Below are 27,943 nucleotides of genomic sequence, written 5' to 3'. Positions count from 1 at the left end.
AAGAACCTCATATCCACTGCAGTCATTCCACAATTCTAACTTTCTTAGTCCCTTGTAAGCACTCATCTATTTTCTGTATCTATGAAGTTATCCATTCTGGATATTTCATGTAAATGGAATCATACCATATGTGGTTTTGTATGACTGGCTTCTTCTACTTAACATAATGTGTACAAGGTTTGACCATGTTGTAGCATGTCCAATCCTTTTCGTTATTGAATACTATTCCATTGTATCGATACACAAAATTTTATTTTTCTTCTCATTAGTTGATATTTGGGTTGTTTTCACTTTATATATTTATTTCCTATAGCAGTGGTTTGCTGTCTATTAGAATCACCATTAGTATTTTAAAATACTGCTTCTCAGGCCATATCCCTCATTAAATCAAAGTCTCTGGGGATAGGACCCAGACAACAGAAGTTTTTCAAGCTTCTGAAGGGATTTCAATGTGCAGTCAGATTTGAGAACCCTGCACAGCCAATGCTTGGTAGCCACTGATGTTTATATAGTGACTTAGAAAAGCTGGTTAGGATGTCTTACTGAAATCATGAAAGGAAGTGTTTTTATCTTTGTTCACTGATCTTCACAGCCTTAAGAGCAACACCTAAATCTGAGAACTGTGTTTTAAGGTGCCTGGTGAATGTTTGAAATTCAGTAAATATAACTTGAGCTCTTTAATCCTTTATGGAGATTTGGATGTAATTTTTTTATCGAAAGGTTTTCCCCAAGTGGGTCAGTAGAAGTTTTTCATGTTTTGTCAGGAATGTGACCTGTGGTAACCTGCAGTCTAGATTATTTGGGAATAGCATAGAAAAGGCAGTGAGGATAGGTGTTTGGGATAGGTGTTGTAGAGCCTAGAGGCCCAGATGAACTTAGCCTTACCCTAGGAAGCTCTGTTATTTCTTCTAATATTTTTATTGATTTTTAGAAAGGAAGAGTGAGGGACACAGAAAGAGAAACATCGATGTGAGAGCACAACATCAATCCGCTGCCTCCTGCACACCCCCTACCAGGGAACGAACTTATTACCTGGGCATGTGCCCTGACCGGGAATCGAAATGGTAACCTTTTGGTGCATAGGACAGTGCCCAACCAACTGAGCCACACAGCTGTATTTATGAGCCTTATTATTGTTTCCCAATAAAAAAAAAAATAAAAAAACCTTAAATCTACAAAGCATCTTTTAGCAACTCCATTTTTTGATTCTCGGTATCTACTTGGTAAAGTCCACTTTATATTCTGACCACAATGGCTACCATCTGTACTCACCCGAATGGCTTCCTGGTTTACATATTTGGAAACTGGGGCTAACTTCTGAGTTGTTTTTGAGAGAGAAAGAGAGGGAGGGAGTGGGAAGAGGGAGAGAGAGACATGGAGATGTTCAGCACAGCAGTCCCACTTGAGAGACTTGAGGGTGTGGTTCCGGGCTTTCTGAAGCTGGCTTAGCCCCACCTTGCTGACAACATGTGAACACACCCAGAAGGGAGCTGCACCCTGTGCCAGCCAGCCAGGCCTCTCTCCAGTGTTGCCAAGCAGAGGTTGTGCAGCCCAACTCCATTCTTGTCCCAACCATCCTCCCATTGGAGGGGTACCTTTAATCTCCCCTGGAAAGCTGCCTGCTTTTCTAACTAGTCATGTTAATTCATCCCCTCCTACTGCTTTAAGATTTAAAAAACAGTATTCTATTCCTTCACTTGTTCTTAATGAGTTTTGTGCTGAAGATGTGCATGATAGTTGTTTACCTCAAAACAGAAGAATTTCAGTGTTAACAGGTTCTGTGTGATACATATTTGTATTTCTCTTTTTTAAAGGTTTATTTTATTTATTATTTTATAGAGAGAGAAAGGGAGGGAGAGAAACATCGATAATGAGAGAAAAACATCTTTTGATTGCCTTCTGTATGCGCCCTGATATTTGTATTTCTCTTTTTTAAAGGTTTATTTTATTTTATTTATTTATAGAGAGAGGGAGGGAGGGAGAGAAACATCGATAATGAGAGAGAAACATCTTTTGATTGCCTTCTGTATGTGCCCTAACCAGGGGATCAAACCCATAACCTGGGTATGTGCCCTGCCCAGGAATCGATCCAGTCACCTTTTGGTGTACGGGAGGACGCTCCAACCAACTGAGCCACACTGATCAGGGCTATACTTGTATTTTAATGAATCATTTTCCCCATTAAATGCCCTTTCTTTCTTTTTTTGCTGGAATGTAGCCGACATTCAGGGTGGGTTAGTACCGTTTAATGAATCATTTTCCCCATTAAATGCCCTTTCTTTTTTTTCCTTTTTTTTTTTGCTGGAATGCAGCTGACATTCGGGGTGGGTTAGTACCATTTTGGCCCTCACCCTCCAAAGTCTGTGTGAGAGGCAGCATTGACAATTTTGACTGGGTATGTAGGTGGCCTACTGATAAGTATGGAATTTTGCTTCACTCCAGACTTGACAATCTTTTGTCTGCTCTGCTTCAGCACAAAATTATATCAGACATGGATGCAGAACCCAACCTATTCCCAGTCTAAGGGAATAGAGTAGAGGGGAACATGATCATCATGCTTTGTGCCTTCTGTGACCAGAATGGGAGCAGAGGCATGATATATGGAACTACGCTCCTTCTTCAGGTGCTTGAGGGCTGACCTGTACTTCTTGCTGGTTTGTTTTACAATACTGTAGTCTTGCTGTTGTGTGTAGAGCGTGCTGAGGAACCATCAATTTTTTTGACCTAGCAAAAAATAATTTTTTTTAATCATAAAAATTCTGGTAATGAAAACCACCCAGCATTAAAACGATCATTTTTTACTTGTAATAGGAAAATAATACAAGCCGTTGTTTTTATTCTTGGCAGTTCTTAGTGAAACATAATTAAAATCAACTCCAAAGGACAGGGCAGCTTTATGTTGTGCTGGTTGGGTCCTCCCCTCACCCCTGACCATGTGCTCCCTTCCACTGGTTCCCAAGCTGAGACCAGGCCAAGAATGAAAACCGTCCTCTGGTTCATATTCTTTTCTCTCCCCAGAAACAGAGACTCATCCTCTGCTGGGAACTTCTTTACCAGGCTGCACGTTTGGGAGAGTCCTTGCGACTGTGAGGATGGTGACTCCGAAGTGGGAGATTCCAGGTTACGTTTCACTTGAAAAAATGGGTTCTGGAATGAAAAGGAGAGGGACTGAGAAGAAAAAGATTAGTTTACAGGATTCCTTTTAATGAACCCAGGAGGAATGCAGCTTTTTTGGATTATTCCTGAATGCTAAAGAATAAGGGACTTCTTTACAAAAATTAACTAAGACAATGTCCCAGCCTGAAGGGGCTCACCCTGTGTTTATCAAAGAGGGTGCTGCTGGCACGTGGGCTGTACGGATTCTCTTTGGAGTGGAGGACAGTTCCACATTGCAGGACATTTTACGACAACCGGAAAGTGGACCCATCCACCCCCCATACAATTTCAAACATTCCAAAGTGGTGGCAGCAACCCAATGGAATCATTGTGATGCATTCACTTCTAGAATGTTACTGCTTGCTCTCAGGAAATCTTCTTTGATCTTTATAGAGAGGCCCACCATCTCCTCAGATGGCAGCCCGCACACACCTTGTATTCTAAACTGAAAGGGGGTAATGAGAGAGAGAGAGATCATAGAAACTGATGACGGCCCTGGAAACCAGAGGGACCAGGTACATTTCACTTACTCAGGTAGAGTATGTAGTCCAGTTCCCTTAACAGAGCAATGTTATTTGATGGTAGTTGTTACCATGATTTACCATTTCTTGGGCCTGTAGCTGGGAAGAATTGGTCTGAAAAAGATAAACAGCATTTTTAATATTCAAGATGAAGTTAAAAATCTCTTTCTGGGTCTTTACTGCCTTTTTTACTAGATGCTTTTTAAAAAAAATATATATATATTTTATTGATTTTTTACAGAGAGGAAGGGAGAGAGATAGAGAGTTAGAAACATCGATGAGAGAGAAACACCGATCAGCTGCCTCTTGCACACCCCCTACTGGGGATGTGCCCGCAACCAGGGTACATGCCCTTGACCGGAATCGAACCTGGGACCTTTCAGTCCACAGGCCAACGCTTTATCCACTGAGCCAAACCGGTTTCAGCATACTAGATGCTTTTTGAAGATGTCAGAGAACTGAGGTAAGAAAGTAAGGAAAGCTGTAGAATAGCTGAAGAGGTTGCGATGTAATAATTTGATGGTTTAGCACAAAAGTCTTGATTATGGGGGCAAAGTGAGGTTGTCCATTTCTTGTCTTTTTTCTGAGGGAAATAACTAGTGTTCTCTAATACAATACACTTAATCAACATTTGTATTGATTAATTAATTGTTATATTATCCAAATTACAAAATTCTTTAATGGGTATTTGAAGATACTATCATGTTCTCTCAAAAAATCAATTTCATTGTTAACTTGGAGTGTGCATTTATAGTTCTTAAGATATAATACTTTGTGTCTAGTAGAGCACCCAAAGAATAATTTGAAGTATCGATACTGTAAATGAAGTTAAATAATTTTCTATGACTAATAGTTGGGTCATAAATTATATTAAACATGATACATTTGTTACTTTGATAATTAGAACTCTTTAATCCCAGATATCTTAAGTATACAATGAAAATACTGAATTCTGGGTGTAAATGTACACTTATTCATTCCGCAAATATTTATTAGGTATTTACACACCCTGGGGAACTTTCAAGGCATGCAGTTATTTTGCTCTTCCAAGATAATGCAGCAAATATGTTGTCCTCCTTGAAGGACATTTGCTTTTCAAATTGCCCCTCCTCATTAATCAATCCCTTTGCTCTGTTCACACCTGGGTTATAGGGCATGCTTCATATCATAATGACTATAAATTACATCTTTATCCTCCTGCTTAAGGTATGACTTCTTCTAGGATAGGGACTGTCATTTATTCATTTTTGTAACTAATGTCTGGCACTGTGCCTAGTACTTAATTGATAGTAATTGCTCAATGAACATGAGCGTGAGTCTGTTACTGCGCTCTAGGAACTTTGTGTTCATATAAGCTCCTCTGTGATACATGACAGCTTCATGACTGTACAGAGGAGAGGTAGCGTTTTAACTGGACTCTTTTATAAGCCCTGGGTTTCATTTGGCTCAAGCTGCAGGTAACAGCTGGATGGGCTGTGGCTGCATCGGTCACTAGGGCTGGAAAGGTTATTTTGGGGTCTGTTGAGGGCCTTCACGTGCCTGTGTATGGCACTGCAAGTATACAAGGCAGCTGGAAATCATGGGAGGTTTTGGAAAGGGCAAGACACATGAAGTGGATGTGGACAAGGAGTTGTTATGGCCTGTGAGTTGAGGTTGAAGGCAGAGAGATGGTGAGGGGGCTCTTCTGTGTGTGAGTGCGGTTGAGCAGGTTTGGCATCAGCACACATATTGGGATCTCTAATTCCAACTCTAAACTGTACCTTTGTTAACTGTTTAAAACCAATTTTTTTAAAGTTTGTAGGGGAGTCGATGCTCCTACTTTTGGCCCCAGGACACAACCATTTGTGCTTAAATTTGCATGCCCTGTTAGTGCGGTGTTATAACAGAACCCCACCCGCCAGTGTACTAATTCCACTGATGTCAGGAGAGGAGGACAAGCCAGAGATGCCATTTTGCTGTGAGGATGGATTTTTTCTTCAGGGAGGCACAGGGGGAGTTTCTCTGTTTCTGTCCTTTTCTAAGATTGATTTACTCTTACTGTCTTCTGTCACCTCTGACAGTCTCATCCATGGCTGCCAGTCCCAATGATTGGCAGTATTCATCCAAGGGAAAAAAAAAAACGAGTATCCTCGCTTTTCCCTCCCATGGGCTTTGCTGTGAGTCCCGAGCTAGCAGAGGTGGGCATCTGACAGTGTTGGTGATGGCAGTTGCTGCCTCTCAGGCCCTGCCCTAGGCTGGGCAAAGTGCTGAGTGCTTGAACAAGCTGGTTTTGTCATATGCACTCCTTGTTCTGCCCTGTGAGGTAAGGAGCATTGTCCCTGTCTTATAGGCAAAGAACTCAGGCCGTGAGAGGTTAAGCTGATAGACTTTACAGTGGGATGTGCCTTTTTTATCTTCTTTAAAATGCAGCTGATGTCTGCATCACAGCATTCCTAAATGAAGAAAAGAACTGGGCACAAGATGGAGCACACGGTACACATTCAGCAACTGGTGGTTGTGATTATTGTCCCATTTCCTTTTTGTCAGGGATATTCGAATGTGTGGAGGTCATCTTAGATTACCTCCTTGAATTCTAGCCATGTAACAGCATAAACATCCATGCCGCTTCTTGTTCCTTGCTATAAACTTCTCACTCTCCTGTGGTCTTCCATATACATGTCCCTGGTCACGTGTGAGGGGCTGATTGTTGTGGCAACTGAAAGGTCTTCAAACAGAAAACCGATCCTTAGCGAGGCCTTAATGTGTGCCCTAGGACAGCAGAGAGCCACACATTGCCCAGCTTCCCCGTGGGACCCTCGGCTTGTCTGCTGGGTCCCCTGTACTTACGTGGATTGATAAGCCATCTCACTGAACTCCTTCCCAGATACACTCCTTCACATGTGGCAAATTTCTTATCCTGGGGCTCTGGGCCTAGGAACGGAATAGTGTCCATAGGCAAGCTGTACGAACAGAGTGAGTTTGGAGAGTAGAAGTACGTTAGTGGAAAGCTAAATCCCAACATGGACTGAGCTGACCCTTGTGGCCTTGCCTTCTTCCAAAGCCCACGCCCTCTTTTAGTCTTTAAAGACTAAAGTATTTCTTTAGTAATAACTACCTAAATAACTGACCGGAAAAAAAAAAAAAGGAAAAGAACCCTCTAAGACCCTTGGGGAGATGACATGCTGAAAACTTTTTACACTCACCACCCTCTGTTGTTGCCATGCAGATGTCTGATAGATACATAAGCAAGTTAGGACCTCACTGTCTATTTTTTGTATGTGGTCAGTCACAGAAGCCTGAAAATTAGATGCTTCTCATGTTCATTTGACATCTGCAATAGGAGTTGAATTTATTAATAGTATTAATACCTCACCCCTGAGTTGTCCTGTACTTCTATGGAGTATCTGCATACTGTTTTTTCATATGAAAAAGAATTCTGTGAGGATGTATATTCTGTCCGGGTTTTCCCTTAGAGGAACAGCACAGTGAGGTTAGGTGGCTAGGCCAAATCTAGCCCCAACTGGCACCCCGAGGGTCTTCCTAAGCTAGTATTCTTTACTCCCTTAAAGAGGCCGAGGTCATTCTGAAGCAAGAGCCTGTGCTAGTTAAGTGCTTCTGTAATATAAACTTGGGTTGGATCTCATTGTCACCATTTATTAGATGGGGGTCTTCACACAAAATTACTTCACCTCTCCATGCTCCGGTTCCCTTACTCCAAAAGGGTGATGATGATACTACCCACTTCACAGATTGTTATAAGCAAAAAAGATAATGAATAAAAGTGCCTGGAATAGTGTTGAGCACATAGAAAGTGTACAATAAGTGGTAGCCATTATTATTACTTAGATTGTGCCATACCTGTCTTTAATCTGTACTTAAAATATTGGCACGGCAATCTTTCATTCTCAAATTTTAATGTGAAGGCTCACTAAGTAACCACTGTTCTTACATATTTATTTATTGGATTAATTGAAAAGATTTACATTAAGGGAAAAATAAGATTCCTGTACTTATTTGAAGTGAATATAATATGATATATACACTAATTATAATTTCCTTTTTAAGAGCTCCAAATAGATGCCAGGCAATTGGCAACAAGTGGGTACTGTGCATTTTCAAATGCATACATCTGAAAGCAGTTGAAATATTTCCAGACTCAGGATTATTCATATCTTAGTTGGGACAGATAACACTTTCCCATCACCTAATGCCCCTTAATTTCTACTCAGTCATTAGATAACCTTGGCAATAAAGAATCATGGTGATTGTGTGGCACCTGGACCATAACTTTGATGAAGAATGTTAAGATGACTCATTTAGTCATTTGGAGCCCTCTTAGTAATTTCGATTCACATGAGTACTTTCAGGTCATTGAGGAAGCTTTTTACAAATAATTGCTAAAATAGTATAAATACTACCTAGTGTAGTTTGAAAGGGTTAATGTTCCCACTGTATCCTCAGGAAGTAGATTATAAAACGGAAGAATTGGGATTTCAGCAGAATTCCCCCCAAAGACATTGTCACTAGCAACCTTTTTATTTTTAATATATTTTATTGATTTTTCACAGAGAAGAAGAGAGAGGAATAGAGAGTTAGAAACATCGATGAGAGAGAAACATCGATCAGCTGCCTCCTGCACACCCCCTACTGGGGATGTGCCCACAACCAAGGTACATGCCCTTGACCGGAATCGAACCCGGGACCCTTCAGTCCGCAGGCTGACGCCCTATCCACTGAGCCAAACCGGTCAGGGCTGTTTTTCAGATTTTAACCTAAGTCCTTTTAAGCCAGAGATTTTAAAGCAGATAAACCCACAGCTTTTGTCCTTGAGAAGACTAAAGGCTTGACTTCATGTGTTTATTATTCAGTTAGATTGAGAACATTTGGTAAAAGTGTTAAGCCTGTTTTATGCTATTGTTTTCCTAGGCGTGTAGCAAAACTGATTTAAAGGAAACACAACAACTACAGTGAACACTCTTAGAGCAAACCAGAATCTGACTTATATTTTGAGGAGTAGAGAAGCAAAGGGAGGCATTATGACATACTGAGTGGTGATTTGATTTATGGGTTTGTCCATCAGATTTAGAGGGCTGCTTCTGCTACAAATGCCACATCATGATGCAAGTGCTTTGTGCTCTTAAAGCACTACGGATGTAAGGGTTGGTGTCTCCAAGGGCTTTCTTTCTCCAGGGAGACGTAGAACTGTTCCCGGGTCTTAGTGAGCCTTTGGATGAGTCCATTTGGAATGTGCATTTAGTGGGTACATGGCCTTGACCTCATGATTTGGGAGTTCTTAGGGCTCCACATTAATTTTGAACCACTTTTGCTCTTGGTAGCAGAGAGACCTGTCTGAAGGGGCTTAGAGCTGCGAGGCTCTTAGCCAGATTGTATTGAGCTTGGGGGTGTGGGAAGGAAAGTTGTCTACAGAAAAGTGAGGGTCAAACTTTGGTCGGTTTCTCCTAATAACAGAGTTTTATAGGCCAGTAATTTGGCTGCAGGATCAAATCCTATATAACAGTTTTGTAAAGGTCTGTTTTCAGAGTAATTCCTAATAGTTCATGAATCTTTAATTAATAGAAATTGTAATAGGAAAGTCTAGTTTAAAATCTAATTTGTATTGGGTTGACCAGATGACCCCTCCTGGGTTCTGCTCAGTCAGATGAGACCCAGGGCTGGTTACCCATTTAGCATCTTTGGGCCTCAGGATCCTCATTCATAAACCTGGGCTTTGGACTATGATCTCCAAGATCACTGTCAGCTCTCCTTAGTCAGTTATGCATTCTAAATGTAATTTAATGGCCAACAAACATCTGTTCCTGAGAAACACTTCCCTAGAAAGAATGGCTCTTTAATGAGTTGGTAAATGGGTCATCCTGGCTGGACTTGCTTTTTCTTTGAAGTTTACCTTATCTGTTAGAAGGGCTGAAGTTGCTGATTTTGCCTGTTATGATTGAGTGTTTCACCTATTGAGACTTTGTCCATCTTCTTTCTTATCTGTGTGCACCACGGCCTCTACGTTTCTTGTCCTTGCCACTGTTCTACCAGCTCCAAAGTCACCAACCAAACTTAGCTTGGCTGGAGCGAGGCTGGGCATGGACTGATGGTTAAAGAATGCTGTCCTCTGGCCAATTGACATTTCTGTTGAGGTTTATTCCCTTCTTTAGCCTTAATTTTATTGTTAAAAGATAGTGGGAAGGGCTAATTTTGAAATGATTCTGGAATTAACATAGGAGATCTTTACAAATAGTTAATATGTATTTATTGAGTGGGTACCATGTGCCAATATGATGCAAGGTGTAAAGGACACATAAGTTGGGGAATGGGCACTTTCACACATGGCTGGTGAGAGTGTAAAAGGTACAACCTCTGTGTGGAGCTATTTGGCAGTATCCATCATAGTTTAAAATGCATATACTCTTTGACATAATGATTCTACTTCTACATATTTATCCTACAGGTATCCTCACACATTATTAAATGATTTATGTATAGGATACTCATTATAGTATTATTTGTAATAGCAAAAGATTAGGAATAACTTAAAAACCCAACAAGGGGCTGATTATTACATAATTATGTTAAATAATATTATTATAGTACATATGAATAATGAATATCTTTTTACAGAAGACATAGCCAGGAGTTTACAGCTTAGTAAGACCATTGTAAGAAAGCCCAGATAAGACATGTAAAGTATAAAATACTGGCTTTGTGGAAGGATTAATATATGCTAAGCTCTCCTTATTCAGTTACATTGACCTGATTTACCCATAAGTCTTCAGGGCAGTCAGGTCTGAGTGTCAAGAGGGCTGCCTTCCAAGTCTTAGTGTCGTGCTTTGGGGAGAGGGTACTGGGGCTAAACCAGTTTTCAGCCCTTGTCCTGTTGTGTGAATACCAAGATCACCACAGCACGAGAAGAGCCTGCCAGGCTCAGAAACAGTTCTGGATTAAATCCTGGCTCTGCTAGTTGCTGGACATGTGATTCCAGGCAAGGTTGCTCAATGCCCAAAGCCTAAATGTGCTCATCCATAAATAAAAACAAAGCACCTTCCCTCATGCTACTTCAGTGAGGCTCAAATGAGATAGGGACGGCCCAAGAACATGCCTGTAAACCATGCAATACCAGCTGTAATAGAGGCTGTTAGGTACCCAGAGGCTGGCAAGTTGGAGCAAGAGATGCTAATTCAAAAACATATCTTTTTCCCTCTGCCAAATAACTTGGCATGAGTTGTAAAAGCAGGAAAGTAGACCAAAGGTGATTTTGAAATCCTTGATCTCAGACCTTGGCACAAGTAATTGCACCCTCTAGACCTGTTTCCCTATTTGAAAAATGAAAGGGGCTGCCTGTGTGGGTCCGCTGGTCCCTTCTACTTGTAGCATTCGGTGACAGTGTGGCATTAGCAGTAATTCCCATCTTGGCTGAGATGAATCATACTGACTGAAAAGTCCAAATGCCAGGAGGAAGTGTCTTTGCATATGAGAATTTTCCTTGCACTGGAAATCTGAGCCTCTGTGAGGAAAATATTGCCTCCAAGAATGCATACAGTGGGGACGTATTCATTGTTTTGTGTTCTCTCCACCTCTGTAACCTCCTTTACTATTAGATGTTGGCTTGCACTAGACCTTTGGAAAACCAGGCTTAACCCTTGGTTTACTGGGTAGGATGCTCATACGGTTGTGACTGCTGTACTTTGTCAGTTGTCACACCCATGTGCAGTCTTTCTGTGCAGTTTAGTGATGCCTTATCTCTTACAGTTTCTCATCATATCTCAAAACTAAGATCAGAGACCATTTTTCATCTGTGTCCCCGGCACCTCGAACAGTCCCTGGCACCTGAGAGGTGATTTCTACATATGTATTAGATGGGTAGATGGATTAATGATCCATTTATGGTTATATGTATACTAATCTTGTTGATCTTGATCAACACCTTTATTGTAACTACCACCATTCTGGTAAAATGAAATTTTAACCATTAGTAGCTTATTATTTCAAGAAATAATTTATAGTTTTAAAAGTTCACACTAAGAAAATTAAACCCCTTGGAACATATTTTAACAGGACCTGCAGTTTTTTTAAAAAAGGAAGCTAAGTATTTTAAATAGGCTCTCTCTATATTACAATATATAATATACATATTTAAAAATCATCATCGATAGCAGTGTTTAGCACCACCACGGGCACACAAGTCTGACTAACAGCAACAAACTTCATATAGTACTTACATGTCCCCCAAGCCTGGATGACTGTCCTATTTCTTTTTTTTTTTTTAAAGGTAATTGTAGCCCTAGCTAGTTTGGCTCAGTGGATAGAGCGTCAGCCTGCAGACTGAAGGGTCCCTGGTTCAATTCTGGTCAAGGGAATATGCCCAGGCTGTGGGCTTGATCCCCAGTAGGGGGCATGCAGGAGGCAGACAATCAATGATTCTCTTTCAATATTGATGTTTCTATCTCTCTCTCCTCCATTCCTCTCTGAAATCAGTAACAAATGTATCTTGGGGAAAAAAACTACAATAAAGAATTTAAATTTTTAGAAAAAGAGCTAATTGTAGGCAGTTAAATCTGAAAAAGGAGCTTTAAGATTGAAATAAATAATTGCTTTCTACATATTCATTACCCAAATTAGATAAAGGATCACTCAGAGTTTAGAAGTGTTTGAGCATGCTGGAGTACTGCCCTCCCTCACGGGGGTAGGGGGGTGCCCTGTAGAAGAGGGCACACAAGGTCGGCCATGCAGGGCTGTTTGGCCCCAAAGTGGATATGTGAGTCACCTCATTAGTCCACACCCACTTAATGTCAGTGTACATAAGTTAAAGTAGGTTAGGGAGTTAGACCCAATGCTCCTGAGGATTCTGGTGCTAATAACGGTGGGTGCCTGTGTGTGTGTGTGTGTGTTTCCCTGAAGAATCATTCTCAGAGTAATGGGAGACCTACTCTCAAAGGCTCCTTATGTGGAGGACAGCATCCAGAACTGAATACATATATGGCTTATTCAGAAGTGGGGAAGAGATTAGAAAAATGTATCCTAAAATTTGCTTATCAAACCAAGTCATTCTCTTGGCAAAGTACAGTAAAACCTTTTGTGGACTTCAACAGATATGAGACAAAATTTCCGGTCTGTATGTCATATGTGAAAATTAACACCGTTAATTTTTTTTAAAAATATATTGTTATTGATTTTAGAGAGGAAGGGAAAGGGAGAGAGAGATAGAAACATCAATGATGAGAGAGAATCATGATCAGCTGCCTCCTGCATGCCCCACACTGAGGATCGAGCTGCAACCCAGGCATGTACCCTGACCGGGAATCAAACCAACCATGACCTCCTGATTCATAGGTTAACACTCAACCATTGAGATACGCCGGCTGGGCAACACCCTGTTAATTTTAAAATGCTTTTAAACAAGATTTGCTTATAATAAATTAACAGGTTTTTTGTTATTCACTGTTATTTTTAACAAATTTTAGCAAATAGGCCATATGTTGGAAAAAAACACTATAGTAATTTTACCGGCATAAATAAATATTACATATCTACAACTGTAGTCTACATATTTAAATCCAAGAGTCCCCACTCCTAAACAATGTTCTGCGAATGATTAACACGTGATTACACTGAATTGAGGGCAGTAATTGGTTCCATTGTCACGTGGTATGATTTTCTGCAGCAGTTTTAACCACTGCCAGCCGAGTGCCAGCCAATATTCCAACTTGCACTAAGCCGAGCCCCAGCCAGGTGCATTTGTTTACTCCTGGTGACTGGTGAATGCATGCATTTACTAGACCTATTCAGTATAAATTTAACATTACTGTAATACATATAGAAACCTTTTCTGTGAAATTAAACTTTTCATACATAATTTATTTTAATTATACATATGTCTACGTAAGTAAAAACAGGTATACAAATTTGTCAATTTTTTTAACATACACATTCGAAGAACCTACTTTATTATATAACAGACTTTCAGCTTTAATGGACTTCCTCTCCCCTGAATTATTCAGTCCATTATATCGAGGTTTTACTATAGTGATAACCCATACATAAATCCCTTGAGAGCTAGCAGCAGCATCCTGCTGAGATAGATACTAACCAACAAGAAATAACTCTATTGCAGTGATTTTTAACCAGTGTGCCGCAATAATTTTTAAAACATTCAATACCTAACTATTTAGTGATGGGCACTGACCTCTTTTCCCTTAGATTGTCAAATTAAAAATTGATAACAGCCAACACAACAATAGCTGTCCGGTATGACTGAATCAAAATTATACCTATTATTTTTGTAAGATTGCCAAAAAGTATGTTTTTGGGTGTGCCACAGAATTTTAGTAATTAGTTTATGTGTGCCATGAGATGAAAGAGATTGAAAATCACTGCTCTATTAGAATCCAGGTATGACACTTCTCATACCTGGATCTAATAGAAACGTCAGATCCATGCACTTTTGGTTGCAAGTGGGATCACCTACTATTTTGGAAAGTAACTTTCTGATTTATTTTGGGCCCACTACCTGTGTGTCTTGGGAAAATAAATCATCCAAGTTCCTATTCTGAGTCACTTTCCAGTCTTGCTTTATCTTTGCATCAGGCTTTGCAGTTTGCAGACAAATGTAATGGGTGAGTTCCAGTAAACTGGCGGTATCATATTTCTTGGATTGAATCATTGCTAAGAGACTTTTTTTTGAACAGGAAGCAGCCCATGAAAGTGTACAGAGTAACATGTCAGACGGAGGAAAATTCTTGTTGAAAAACAAAAGGGCAGCAGGATGGTTCTATAACCAGGGAATAGCAAATTTGTGATCTACGGTTTTCTTTTGTTGAGTAATTCGTTTCTTGGTGTATGTTTGAGAATTTTTATGCTGTTAAAAATCTCTAGTTGTTGAAGGTTAGGGAAGTAATCCTTAGACTTATCTAGAAGAAAAACTTGGATTAGTGGTAACTTTTACTACATTAGGTGTCTCTGTGGACATATATAACTAGTTGCTAGGTCAGTTATTTTTTTAAATGGAGCTGTAATTACACAGAAACAAACCTGGTGACATTTACATTTGACCTAGATGGCCGGAAGGTCTTTCCATCGACAACATTTGTACTCTATATTTTGGGGGGGGTGAGGGGGGGAATCGGGGAGATTTCTTAGTTTATTTATTTTTAAAATGTGCTTTTTTTTTATTATTGATTTTTAGAGAAGAAGGGAGAGGGAGAAATAGAAACATCAATGAGAAAGAAACATCAAGCAGCTGCTTCCTGCACGCCGCCTACTGGGGACCGAACCTGCAGCAGGCATGTGCCCTGACCAGGAATGAACTGGTGACCTCTTCATGCATGGGTCAATGTTTAACCACTGAACCACATTGGCCGGGCAATCTTAGTTTTTTTAGTTTATTGAGGTGATGCTGGTTAACAAAATTATGCAGGTTTCAGCTGCATAATTCCACAACACATCATCTGTACATTGTATTGTGTGTTCACCACCCCAAGTCAAGTCTCCTTCTACCACCATTTATTCCCCCTATATACCCTCTTCCACCTCCCCCCAATGATTTTTTTTTAATCACCTAGTTCACAATTATTGAAGCAATATGTGCAAAAGTTAGCAAATCAATCCAGTAGAACCAAAAGTACTTGAATGTTGGATAACTATAAAGCAGGGGTCCTCAAACTACGGCCTGTGGGCCACATGCGGCCCGCCAAAAACATTTATCCGGCCCGCCGGGTGTTTTTGCCGCCGCTGTGTGCATAGGAATTTGTTCATAGTTTTTTTTTAAACTATAGTCCGGCCCTCCAACGGTCTGAGGGACAGTGAACTGGCCCTCTGTTTAAAAAGTTTGAGGACCCCTGCTATAAAGAGTAAGCTGTCATCTGCCCTCTCTAGAATTCTCATGGAGAAAATGATTGGCATTGTGTTGTGTACTTTGTAATGAAACAGTGGGAGAGAAGCAAAGAGAAGTAAACGGGTAGATAAATATTTATAAAGCATAATGGTTATCAGCAAGATAGATGTATTTTAAAAATACATTTGCTTGGTGTCATTTTACTTTACTAAGGATTATACTGTAAAGAATAGCCTTTTGAATCAAGGAGAACTTTCTTGTTTTACAAATTCTGCAAAATTCAGGCATGCCCTCAGTTGTTTTTGTAGGCTATAGCTTTTCATTAGGTTTATACCCTAATGTGGTAGGATATGATTCATGTTCCATCCGGTTTTGCTCAAAAATACTTGAGTAGCTTCTATGGGAAAAATATTAGATCAGATTTAACTTTAAGTAAATAATCTAACAACGTGGGTATAATACAAAGACTGAAATGTGTGGAAAAAAACATTACCAGGTGTAACTTAGACTCTGAATGGTAGTGATTAATATTTGGATAACCAGATCTCAAAGGAACAAACTAAGATTTAGCCTGACTGGCATGACTCAGTGGTTGAGCATCGACCTATGAACCAGGAGGTCACTGTTCAATTCCTGGTTGGGGCATATGCCTGGTTTGCGGGCTCTATCCCCAGTGTGGGGTGTGCAGAAGGCAACTGATTAATGATTCTCTCCCATCGATGTTTCTATCTCTCTCCCTCTCCCTTCCTCTCTGAAATCAATAAAAAAATGTTTTTTAAAAAGATTTATTTTCTTAATGAAAATACATGATTTTAAGAAAGGATAACATGAGATATTGTCTTAACCCTTATACTATAGCCCTAACCGGTTTGGCTCAGTGGATAGAGTGTTGGCCTGCAGACTGAAGAGTCCCAGGTTCAATTCCGGTCAAGGGCATGTACCTTGGTTGCGGGCACATCCCCAGTAGGGAGTGTGCAGGAGGCAGCTGATCGATGTCTCTCTCTCATTGATGTTTCTAACTCTCTATCCCTCTCCCTTCCTCTGTAAAAAATCAATAAAATATATTTTTTAAAAACCTTATACTATAAAATTGGAAGTGAGGATCAGTTTTTATTTTCTGTTAATGAAGTTAGTTAGTAACCTGCAATTTATTTTTTCTAGCGGTTTATTGGTGAAATTTACTTTTAGAAGGAAACCTCCCACCACCTTCCTGTCATTCATAGGACAAAACAGAATATGGGAGAGGGAAGGAAAGAAAGGATATTGGAGGGTGCAGGTCCCATTTACACATTTGAATGTATGATAGTAACCATTTTATTTTTCATTTCAAATACTTTCCAAAAAAGCCTCTGTTTAGTGAATTGCTTTAATTTAGGAGAAGGTTGTGATATCTTTTCTGGTATTTTCATTTTTGCTTTATTTTTTCTGATTTTGGGAGGATTTTTTGAACATGCTAAATGCTGGTTTGTTCAAGGCACTAACGTTGGCTTGCAAAAAAACTATTTAATATGGCATTCTGTGTTCAAAGCCTTTCTTATTTGTTTATCCTGGAACGAAGATGTTTGTTTTAAAGTGGTTCGAGTTAATTGTCCAACTTCAGATTTCCCATAAAACATGTAACAGATTATCCAGATGGCAAATGATGATATATATTTGTTAAATATGAGTATTTCTGTTGACCAGATGGTGATTTCATGTGAATTGTTGAACATTTATGTTTCTTTTTTTTTCTTTATTAAGGTATTACATATGTGTCCTTATCCCCCCTTTACCCTCCCCACCCCCGCTCATGCCCTCACCCTGTGTTTCCTATTAAACCGTCTTTTGTCTAAGACCAGTTGGTAACATAATTTGGAACACAGTCAGGTATCACTAAAGGACAACAGCAAAAATTCAAACACTAAGTGGCTGCAGCATTGGCTCCATGTGGCATGTGAAGGTTCACAGCCAGCGCCTGCCTTGCCCTTGGAAAGATCTTAAGGAAACACCTGTTGGGATGCTGTACAAACCATCCCCCTCCTTTCCCTTCTGTCCCCAAACCCTTCTTATCCGCCATTTTGCATGGCGCTTGGAGGGGAAAGGACAGCTGTACTTCCTCAGGGCCTGGGATTTACGTGCAGAGCGGTTTCAGTTCTTCCTTAGACACTTCCCTTCCCCCTGACCAGTGTCATGTTGTTTGTTGCGGCTCCACCCAGACTGTTTCCTTTTCGATGGTGCTCAGCTTTGCCAGGATGGGTCATTTGTGGAAGAAGTCATGTGTCTAGTCACAGGGCTCCTTATAGGAAACACTCACTGCCTGTTAAGTGAGCATAGGACACACACGGTCCTGAGCCTGTGGGACGCCCTGGCACTGAGCCTTGGGTGGACAAACTGTTCTCATTTTCAACATAAAGCTTTTGAGTATTTCATACAGTATCAGATCCCTGCAGGTGTTTTTCTTCTGAAATTTGGGCAAAAATCTGAGTAACACAGTATTACATATTAAGGCTATGACAAGAAACCTATTGTTGCTGCAATCTAGATTTGAGCAGAACTGTTTAGTTTTCAAAAGCAGGAGTTTTCTTCTAGAGACTTTTCATAGCAAAACTAAACATTACATAAAAATAAACACAAACACAGAGGAAGCCCCTGAGAACACTTTGAAACCTGTTTGGGGCCCATTGTTATTGCAATGAAGGCTGCCCAGGTGTCACTTGAAACATCTTTTGGTGGCATTCTTGGCAGACACAGTATGCTAGGGCTGTAGGAGTCCTCTGTCCCCCATGGTCCCCATTGTTTGAGATCAGATATGAGAACAGGTGCTCAGGATCTGATCCAAATGATACTCATTTCATGGTTTATTTTTCCTGTCCGTTAATAAGGATTCATCAAGATGTCCTTTCCTGATCACATTATGGGAAATTCAGATTTCAGACCTTCCCTGAGGAACCAGATAGCTTCATTGCTTTGTTATAATAAAGTTGTGGAACTCACTATAGTTAGGTCCACAACTTGATTATCCTATAGCCTGGAGTTTGGTTTCACTTATAGCTAGTAGCAGGACTCACCACTGTCAGCATGCATAACAGTATTTGCATGTGCTTTACATTTATAGAGAGTTCTTTCACTTGTTTCATTTGATCCAATATCTGTATGATCAGGGGTGGGATGGAATAATTGTATTAAATTTATAGCTAAACCATCTGAACCCACTCAAGACATCTCATCTGATGGGAAGGAAAAAAAAAGAAAGAATAGAGTTATTCAAACTCTTGGTGTGATTGTCGCTAATAATTTGTGAATTACATTTGAAATTTTCCTCCAGCCATTCTAGGGATACTTTGGAATAGTCAGATTTGTGAGTTGTTTCCAACATAAATTGCTTAAGTGCTCTTTCAGTTCTTTTATGAAACCTCAAAACTGGCCCTGGCCAGTTTGGCTCAGTGGATAGAGCGTTGGCCTGTGGACTGTAGGGTCCCGGGTTCGATTCCCAGTCAAGGGCATATGCCTGGGTCGTGGGCTTGATGCCCCCTAGCAGGCGTGCAGGAGGCAGCCGACCCATGATTCTCTCTCCTCATGGATGTTTCTCTCTCTCTCTCTCCCTTCCTCTCTGAAATCAATAAAAAAAAATATATATTTAAAAAAAACACAAAAACCCCAAACTAGATACAGCCCTAGCTGGTTTGGCTCAGTGGATAGAGCGTCAGCCTGCGGACTGAAGGGTCCCGGGTTTGATTCCAGTCAAGGGCACATGCACGGATTGTGGGCTTGATCCCGTGTGGGGCATGCAGGAGGCAGCCAATCAATGATTCTCTGTCATCATTGAGTTTCTCTCTCTCTCCCCCTCTCCCTTCTCTCTGAAATCAATAAAAATATTTATTTTTTAAAAAAACTGGATACTGGTTCTTATCCTGGGCTCTTTTTATTTTTTTAATCCTCACCCAAGGATATGTTTTTATTGATTTTCTGTAGAGAATGGAAGGCAGGGAGAAACATTTATGTGAGAGAAACATTGATTGGTTGCCTCCCATATCCGCCCCAACAGGGGATCGAACCCACAACCTGGGTATGTGCCCTGACTAAGAATCAAACCTGCAACCCTTCAGTGCACAGGGCGATGCTCAACCAGCTGAACCACACTGGCCAGGGCCTGGGATCTCTTAACAAGGAGAAGCCCCAGGCCTAGGCAGTCTGGGGAAAGTGAGGGGGGATGTATGTGTCAGAGTGGTCCCTGGGAGCTAGGACAAGTACAGTATTTGGTTTCTCTTTTATTGATCTTCTGAATAGCTCACTGCACATTCTGCATCAGTTTTTGAGATTGGTAGGAAAGGTACTGCCTATTTTATACGGACTAGGATGTTGAGATTGTGAGATCATGCATTTTAGTGCTAGCATTTAGTAGATGTAAAAAGTCTAGATAAGATGTTCTGATGTATCTAGATTCACTAAGGAGATATGACCCAACCTAACCGAAATTTTACCTTGGCCTTTGTCTTTCACATGACCTTTGGGTAAACATGCCCATTAAAATGGAAACAAATTATTTTAAAATGGAAATTATTCCAATGATTTATGTTAATGGGGAGCTCCCTGAGAAGACAGCCATGAAAGCTTCTACATTGCTTATTTTGTTGCTTGTGGCCAGGAAAATGATCCAACTGACTTGTCTCAATCCAGCCTTCTGTAACCTGGCCACTTCACACTACCAAAATGTCAAAGCAAAGTATCTGAAACAATGGATTGATTGTATACCCTGTCCAATTTAGGAACCACTGGCCAGTGATCAGATTTTTTATTTTTAGTTCAGGCTAATAGTTTAAAAAGCATGAGTCAGTCCATGATTGCAGCTGCCCAGTGCATGTCCTTCCCAGCCACTTTCTTTCTAGTAGTCTCCCTTCTCTCTCAACTTCATTATTTTTATCTGTAAAGTAGGGATATGTTATCTTTATGTGGTTGTTCTGAGGACTAGTTTGTATATGCAGAATACTTAGAACAATGCCTGACATAGAAAGCCCTTAATAGATTTCAGTTTAAACAGGTTTATCCTAGCCAGTTCTAAAGACTACAGGCGTTGCTTTAACTATACCTACCATGTGTTTTTCAGGAGTGGGGAACCTTTTTTCTGCCAGGGGCCATTTGGATATTTATAACATCACTAGAGGCCCGGTGCACGAAATTTGTGAACTTGGAGGGGGGCCCGGGGGACGAAATTCGTGCACTCAGCCCAGCCTGCACCCTCTCCAATCTGGGATCCCTCTCACAATCCAGGACTGCTGGCTCCCAACCACTCGCCTGCCTGCCAAGCCTGATCACCCCCTAACTAATCCCCTGCCAGCCTGATCGACGCCCAACTGCTCCCCCGCTGGCCCAATTCCCCCAACTGCCCTCCCCTGCTGGCCCGGTCGCCCCCAACGGCCCTTCCCTGCCAGCCCAGTCACCCCCAACGGCCCTCCCCTGCAGGCCTGGTCCCCCCAACTGCCCTCCCCTGCAGGCCATCTGTGGACCACATGGGGGCGGCTATCTTGTGCAAGGGTGTGATGGTCAGTTTGCATATTACCTCTTTATTATATAGGATTCTTGGGCCATACAAAATTGTCAACTTAAAAAGCCTGCTATATTTGGTCAAACAGTTAATTAAATTACTTCTAATGCCTTGGCAGGGCCAGACCAAATGATTTCTCAGGCCTTATACAGCCCAAGGGCTGGACATTCCCCACTCCTGCTATAGATTATACTGTTTAAGGCTAGAATGGCCTGCCAGTGTGGCTCAGTGGTTGAGTGTAGACCTATAAACCAGGTAGGCACAGTTCAATTCCCAAAGCATTGTTATATAAATCAAAATAACCATCCCCTCATTGCAGGATTCTCCCATTATCTTAAAACTTAATGCCTTCTATCCTTCCCTGGAGCCATGTTTTTTGGTTGTGTGTTTTGTTTTGTTTTTAAAGAGGGTTATTTATGAATTCTTAGGAATAAACCTAGAGGGCAGTATCCCTTTCCCAACTTTTTTGGTAGTCAACAGGCAACCCCTTGCTTCACCCATGTCACAGGATTGCCTTTAGCTAAGACTTTACCAATTTGTTCATGCCTCAGGAGGTAAAACTGAAGTCAAGGTGAAATTGTTTTAATAAGTGAGCCACAGCAGCAAAGTAGCAAAAAGTGATGGGGGCAGAGATAAACCAATGTAGGAAGAATGGTAATACTAGTATTTCAAAAATGCTAGACTGACAACTTGTTTGGTTTTCTTCCTCCTCTTAACTGGACATCTGCTAAGCGAGTTTGGAAAAAAAATTCTATGTATTCAATCCATATAAGCACTCTAATGGCCTGGCGTGCTTGATCTAATTTCTACATTCTGCATTCTGGGATTTCTTTTAATTCGGAACTTTAACTTGCAACATTTGTTAACTTTGCTCTTTCATGATCTCACCATCACCCAGTCATTAATAATCCAAGTAAGAAATGATTAGAATGGATGGCTGTGTTTGTAGATTATTTATTGTTCTTTAAGTATGGAATTAACTGTGCCCTTCCAAAACATTGGATCTATGTTCCCATTCAGATTTTGTTTGTAATTGCCCCACTACCCATCATCAGCAATGGTATAAGGTGAATTTTGTGGTATCTGCTATTTTAAAACCATCTTAACCATGTCTCTGTCCTTCCTTTTTTGTCTTGAACATAGGACATGGATTTGATTGACATACTCTGGAGGCAAGATATAGATCTTGGGGTGAGTCGAGAAGTATTTGACTTCAGTCAACGACGGAAGGAGCATGAGCTGGAAAAACAGAAAAAACTTGAAAAGGAAAGACAAGAACAACTCGAAAAGGAGCAAGAGAAAGCCTTTTTCGCTCAGTTACAACTAGACGAAGAGACAGGTGAATTCCTCCCAATTCAGCCAGCTCAACATATCCCATCAGAAACCAGTGGATCTGCCAACTACTCCCAGGTACCGAGTACTCAGTTCTTGGAAAGATAGCAGGGTTTAAGGGAAAACACTGACTCGGGAGTTAACACATCTGTATTTGAATTCCAGCTTTGCCTTTTACTATGTCTTCATGACTTTGTTAAGTCATTCCCAACCTTGGCCTTCTGATGAGTTCAATACTTGATTTACCTCACAGAATTTTAAGGATTAGGAGGACATAAATCACATGAAAGAGCTGTGTAAGCTATAGCAGCATCACGGAGGATCAGGCTGCAGCGGTGGTGGTGGCAGCAGTGGAACCAGTAGTAGGGATTACTTTGGCACCAATTGTGACAGGCACTGACTATCCTAAAGCACCTGACATACTGATTGATTTAATCAATATGACGATTATCTGAATTAGGTACCATTATCCCCATTTTATCTAAAGATGAGCAATTAAAGCTCAAAGAGGTTAAAAACCTTCCCGGGCATTAAAGAAATTGGGGGAGCCCATTTGAACCCAGACAGTCTGGTTCGATTCTCTGCTCTTAATTATGACACTAAACTGATTTCTGAACTAAGAAATCTGATTTGAACAGATGTAAACATTTTCAGAACATCAATCATGAACCTTTAACCCAGGAATGGAACATTAAACAAATTGTTTTCCCTTTTTGTCTTTCCCTTTTATCCAGGTTGCCCACATTCCCAAACCAGATGCTTTGTACTTCGATAACTGCATGCAGCTTTTGGCAGAGACATTCCCGTTTGTAGAGGACAATGAGGTATGTAATATTTGATTCACAGCAAAATTCACAGCTATATCTGATATATCCTATATGGGTCCCTTTAATGTCTCTCCATTTTTTAAAAAATGAAAAACTTTTTAGGATGAAATTTGTCAATGAAACCTTAGTCTATGTGTAACTTTACAGATCCCCACACAATACAAAACCTAAAACGTTTACTGCTGCACAGCCAGAAGCACGGATTAGCATAACCATGGAACTAAGTAACACATTTGTTATAAGTACTAAAAAATAAATTTTGGTGAGTAGGCAAGCAGAGTAATACACTAAAACTTGTTTAACAATTTTTATAAACCTATTGTGTTTGAAGCACAAAGATACAGCTTCGTGTTCCCAAAAGCAGCCAGAGGTAACCTCTGAAAATGGTCCACTATTCACTTGCCCTAGAAAACCCCACAATATCATGCATATCAAGAGGTTCGAATCTGTGTGTTCACTTTATTTATTTATTTATTTATTTAAATATATTTTATTGATTTTTTACAAAGAGGAAGGGAGAGAGTTAGAAACATTGATCAGCTGCCTCCCGCACACCCCCCACCGGGGATGTGCCCGCAACCAAGGCACACGCCCCTGACCGGAATCAAACCTGGGACCCCTCAGTCCACAGGCTGACACTCTATCCACTGAGCCAAACCGGCCAGGGCTGTGTGTTTACTTTAAGAACACTCGGGAAAACTGCCCAGGCCATCAAGGGTATGCATATGTGAAAAGCCACCAAGTATCTGAAGGATGTCACTTTACAGAAGCAGTGTGTGCCATTCTGACGTTACAATAATGGAGTTGGTAGGTGTGCCCAGGCCCAATAGTGGGGCTGGACACAGGGTTAGTGGCCCAGAAGGAGTGCTGAATTGTTGCCCATACTTAAAAATGCAGAGCCCTGGCCGGGGTGGCTCAGTTAGTTCGCGTTGTCCAGTGCACCAAAAGGGTTGCTGGCTCAATTCCTGGACAGGGTACATTCCCTGACTGGGTTCTATCTCCATTGGTGGTCATGCAGGGGCAGCCGACTGATGTTCTGCTATCACATTAATGTTTCTTTTTCTCTCCCTCTCCCTTCCTTTCTAAAAATCAATAAAAAAAAATATTTTTAAATGCAGAGAATAATGCTGAACTTAAAGGTATAGATGTAGATTTTCTGGTCATTGAGCAAAACCAAGTGAATAAAGCTCCCAAGTTATGTCGTAGAATTTACAGAGCTCATGGGCGGATTTACCCATATATGAGCTCTCCCTGCCACACTGAGATAACCCTACTGAAAAAAAAGCAGATTGTTACTAAACCAGCGAAGAGGTACAGAAGAAAAAGATATCCCAGAAGAAACTGAAGAAACAAAAACTTATGGCCCGGGAGTAAATTCAACATAAAATAAATACTAATCTCTATAATAAAAGCCTAATATGCAAATCAACCGAATGGTAGAACAACTGGTTGCTATGATGAGCACTGACCACCAGGGGGCAAATGCTCAACGCAGGAGCTGCCCGCAGGCCCAGGCCAGCCAAGGCGGGTGCCAGCAGGCATCCCCCGGTCACCCCGTTAGTCACCCCACAGGTCAGCCCTGATCGCCAGTCACTCCTAGGGACCCTACCTGTGCACGAATATAGTGCACTGGGTCTCTAGTAAAAAATAAAAGCAGGGGAAAAAAGATACAAATTAAATCCTAAAGAATACCCATTTTCAAGTTTGCCTTCAGATGCATAGGATAACACAAACCAGTAAATAAGTACATTTGGAGTCAGGTGGGTAAGAAAAAAAGATGTTTCCTTGTATGGAAAATAGAGGTCATAAGTAGTTCTAAGTAGAATACAGAACTGCAGCCAGTTCCAGCTTGAGGTGTTGTGATAGTGTCTTGGAGGGCACTCACCCACTGCTGACAGCAGATTCATGAGGATAAATGCCTTGTTGATTTTAGGTTTCTTCGCCTACGTTTCAATCACTTGTTCCTGATGTTCCCAGCCACATCGAGAGCCCAGTCTTTACTGCGCCTAGTCAGACTCAGTCATCTGAACCTGTTGTCCTTCAGCTAATCAGTGATTTAGGTAATATGCAGCAGGACATTGAGCAAGTTTGGGAGGAACTACTATCCATTCCAGAATTACAGGTAACTAAGATCTAAAATAATAAATACCAAAGATGCTATTTTATATTCAGTCCCTTTAAATTAGTCATTCTGGTTATTTATTATTTATATGCCACCTATTTATAGGGATGATTAGAGAGTGCTTTTAAATTAGTCATGAGAACTGCCCATGCTCACTCAAATGCAGTTTTGTTAGTTAAAGGGGCTGGATGTCTTGAGGATAGATAAGCTGTAAACCTCAAGTCTGACCTAGAAACTCTGAAAATAATATAGATGCTGAGGCATAAATATCTGTTGGAAATGGGTATTTATCTCTGAATTATAGAAAAAAACAGCTTGGAGACAATGGGGGTGGGGAAGTTTTAACTCAGATATAGATTATCAGGTATTGAAAATATTTAACCTTGATTTACAAAATGTAAACTTATTTTCCATGCAGTGTCTTAATATTCAAAATGACAAGCTGGTTGAGACTAACACGGTTCCAAGTCCAGAAACCAAACAGGCAGACATTGACAACAGTTATCATTTCTACTCATCTATCCCTACACTGGAAAAAGAAGTAGGTAACTGCAGTCCACCTTTTCTCAATGCTTTTGAGGATTCCTTCAGCAGCATCCTCACCACAGAAGACCCCAGCCAACTGACAGTGAACTCATTAAATTCAAATGCCACCATAAACACAGATTTTGGTGATGAATTTTATTCTGCTTTCGTAGAGGAGCCCAGTATCAACAACAGCATGTCTTCCTCAGCTACTTTCAGCCAGTCACTCTCTGAACTTCTCTATGGGCCCATTGATGTTTCTGATCTATCACTTTGTAAAGCCTTCAATCCTGAAAGCACAGCAGAATTCAATGATTCTGACTCTGGCATTTCACCGAACACAAGCCCCAGCATGGCATCACCAGAACACTCAGTGGAATCTTCTGGCTATGGAGACACACCACTTGGCTTTAGTGATTCTGAAATGGAAGAGACAGACAGTGCCGCTGGCAGTGTCAAACACAGTGGTCCTAAAACACAGCCAGTTCAGACTTCTGGGGAGACAGTTCACCCCCCGTCACCATCTCGGGGGCACAGTGCCCCAGTAAGTGATGCCCAGTGTGAAAACACACAAAAGAAAGAATTGCCTGTAAGTCCTGGTCATCGCAAAACCCCATTCACAAAAGATAAACATTCAAGCCGCTTGGAGGCTCATCTCACAAGAGATGAGCTAAGGGCGAAAGCTCTCCATATCCCATTCCCTGTAGAAAAAATAATTAACCTCCCTGTTGATGACTTCAATGAAATGATGTCCAAGGAACAATTCAATGAGGCTCAACTTGCATTAATTCGAGATATACGTAGGAGGGGTAAGAATAAAGTGGCTGCTCAGAATTGCAGAAAAAGAAAACTGGAAAATATAGTGGAACTGGAACAAGATTTGGATCATTTAAAAGATGAAAAAGAAAAATTGCTCAAAGAAAAAGGAGAAAATGACAGAAACCTCCATCTACTGAAAAAACAACTCAGCACCTTATATCTAGAAGTCTTCAGCATGCTCCGAGATGAAGACGGAAAACCTTACTCTCCTAGTGAATACTCCCTGCAGCAGACGAGAGATGGCAACGTATTCCTTGTTCCCAAGAGTAAGAGGCCAGATGTTAAGAAAACCTAGATATGGAAAGATCTGACCTTTTCTGAGCTAGTGTTTTTTGTTTTGTTTTGTTTTTTTTGTACTATTATATATACTAAAAGCTCCTACTGTGATGTGAAATGCAGAAATATACTTTATAATTCTATGCAAAATTATAGTCAAAACTAGTATAGAAAATAATACAAAACTTTAAAAGCATTAAACTGTTCTCAGTATGCAGAAATCAGTTTCACTTTAACTGCAAACTTAATTTCTTAGAACACCATTTGGGCTAGTTTCTGTATACCTGTAAATACTACAAAAACTTATTTATACTGTTCTTATCTCATTTGTTACATTCATAGATTTATATGTTTTGACATCTGGCTAAAAGCAAATTGTTGTAAAACTAACCACTATGTACTTTTTTAATAAATATCATATGAACAAAAAAATGGCATTTTTTATTGTTTAGCTCTGGCAAAAATAAAACTGTTTAGTTGAAAAGCTGGTACTAATAAAGGAATACGATTGTTAAATTATTTGTAATTCATTTGCATTTATTCACAGTATTTTCAGTGACATTACGTGGTCACATTTAGGTGTTTTTTTCAGAATGCTTTCGTTGAAAATACGCTTTTTTTAAAAAAAATCTTCATCTGAGGATATTTTTCCATTGAATATATTTTTTTGGTTTGTTTTATTTATATTGGTTTTGGGTTGGGGTTTTTGTTTTGTTTTGTGTGGTTTTTTTTTGGAGAGAGGGAAAGACAGAAACACATCATTTTTCTGTATTTCTAGAACCAGAAGGAGCCTGCAATGGAGGTACATGCCCTTGACCAGAATCAAACCTGGGACCCTACAGTACATAGACCCAAGCTCTATTCACTCCGCCAAACAGGGCGAAAATACGCATTTTATACTAAACTTCTGGTGCTAGAAATATAGAAAAGTGTATCAAGAAGCTATTTTATCATTTCAACATCAGGTATCAACCCAGTAAAGTGTTCTCTACCTTGACATGAAAACTGTTCAGAAACCCGTCCTCCTAG

At 40.5% G+C, this 27,943-nt stretch overlaps 1 protein-coding gene across 12 annotated transcripts in view; it reads left to right on the top strand.

Annotated features, from left to right (window-relative positions):
* Nucleotides 1–27,433, top strand: part of NFE2L2 (nuclear factor, erythroid 2-like 2) — a 50,262-nt gene extending 22,829 nt beyond the window's left edge. For 5 of the 12 annotated variants that reach the window (XM_014546183.1, XM_014546178.1, XM_005857612.2 and 2 more), the window contains exons 2-5: nt 22,157–22,423; nt 23,080–23,169; nt 25,106–25,294; nt 25,713–27,433. In XM_014546183.1, the coding sequence (XP_014401669.1) occupies nt 22,160–22,423; nt 23,080–23,169; nt 25,106–25,294; nt 25,713–26,933 (1,764 nt within the window). In that variant the 5' untranslated portion in view covers nt 22,157–22,159 and the 3' untranslated portion in view covers nt 26,934–27,433. Of the gene's footprint in view, nt 1–3,019; nt 3,121–3,646; nt 3,691–4,118; nt 4,141–6,126; nt 6,150–11,473; nt 11,497–15,592; nt 15,616–22,156; nt 22,424–23,079; nt 23,170–25,105; nt 25,295–25,712 lie in introns of those variants that run through there. The other 7 variants (XM_005857613.2, XM_005857611.2, XM_005857615.2 and 4 more) reach the window with 7 other exon arrangements.
* The last annotated feature ends 510 nt before the right edge of the window (nt 27,434–27,943 follow it).

Source organism: Myotis brandtii, unplaced genomic scaffold (assembly GCF_000412655.1).
Source record: "Myotis brandtii unplaced genomic scaffold, ASM41265v1 scaffold112, whole genome shotgun sequence".
Lineage (NCBI taxonomy): Eukaryota > Metazoa > Chordata > Mammalia > Chiroptera > Vespertilionidae > Myotis > Myotis brandtii.
This window is presented reverse-complemented; position numbering and strand designations above follow the sequence as displayed.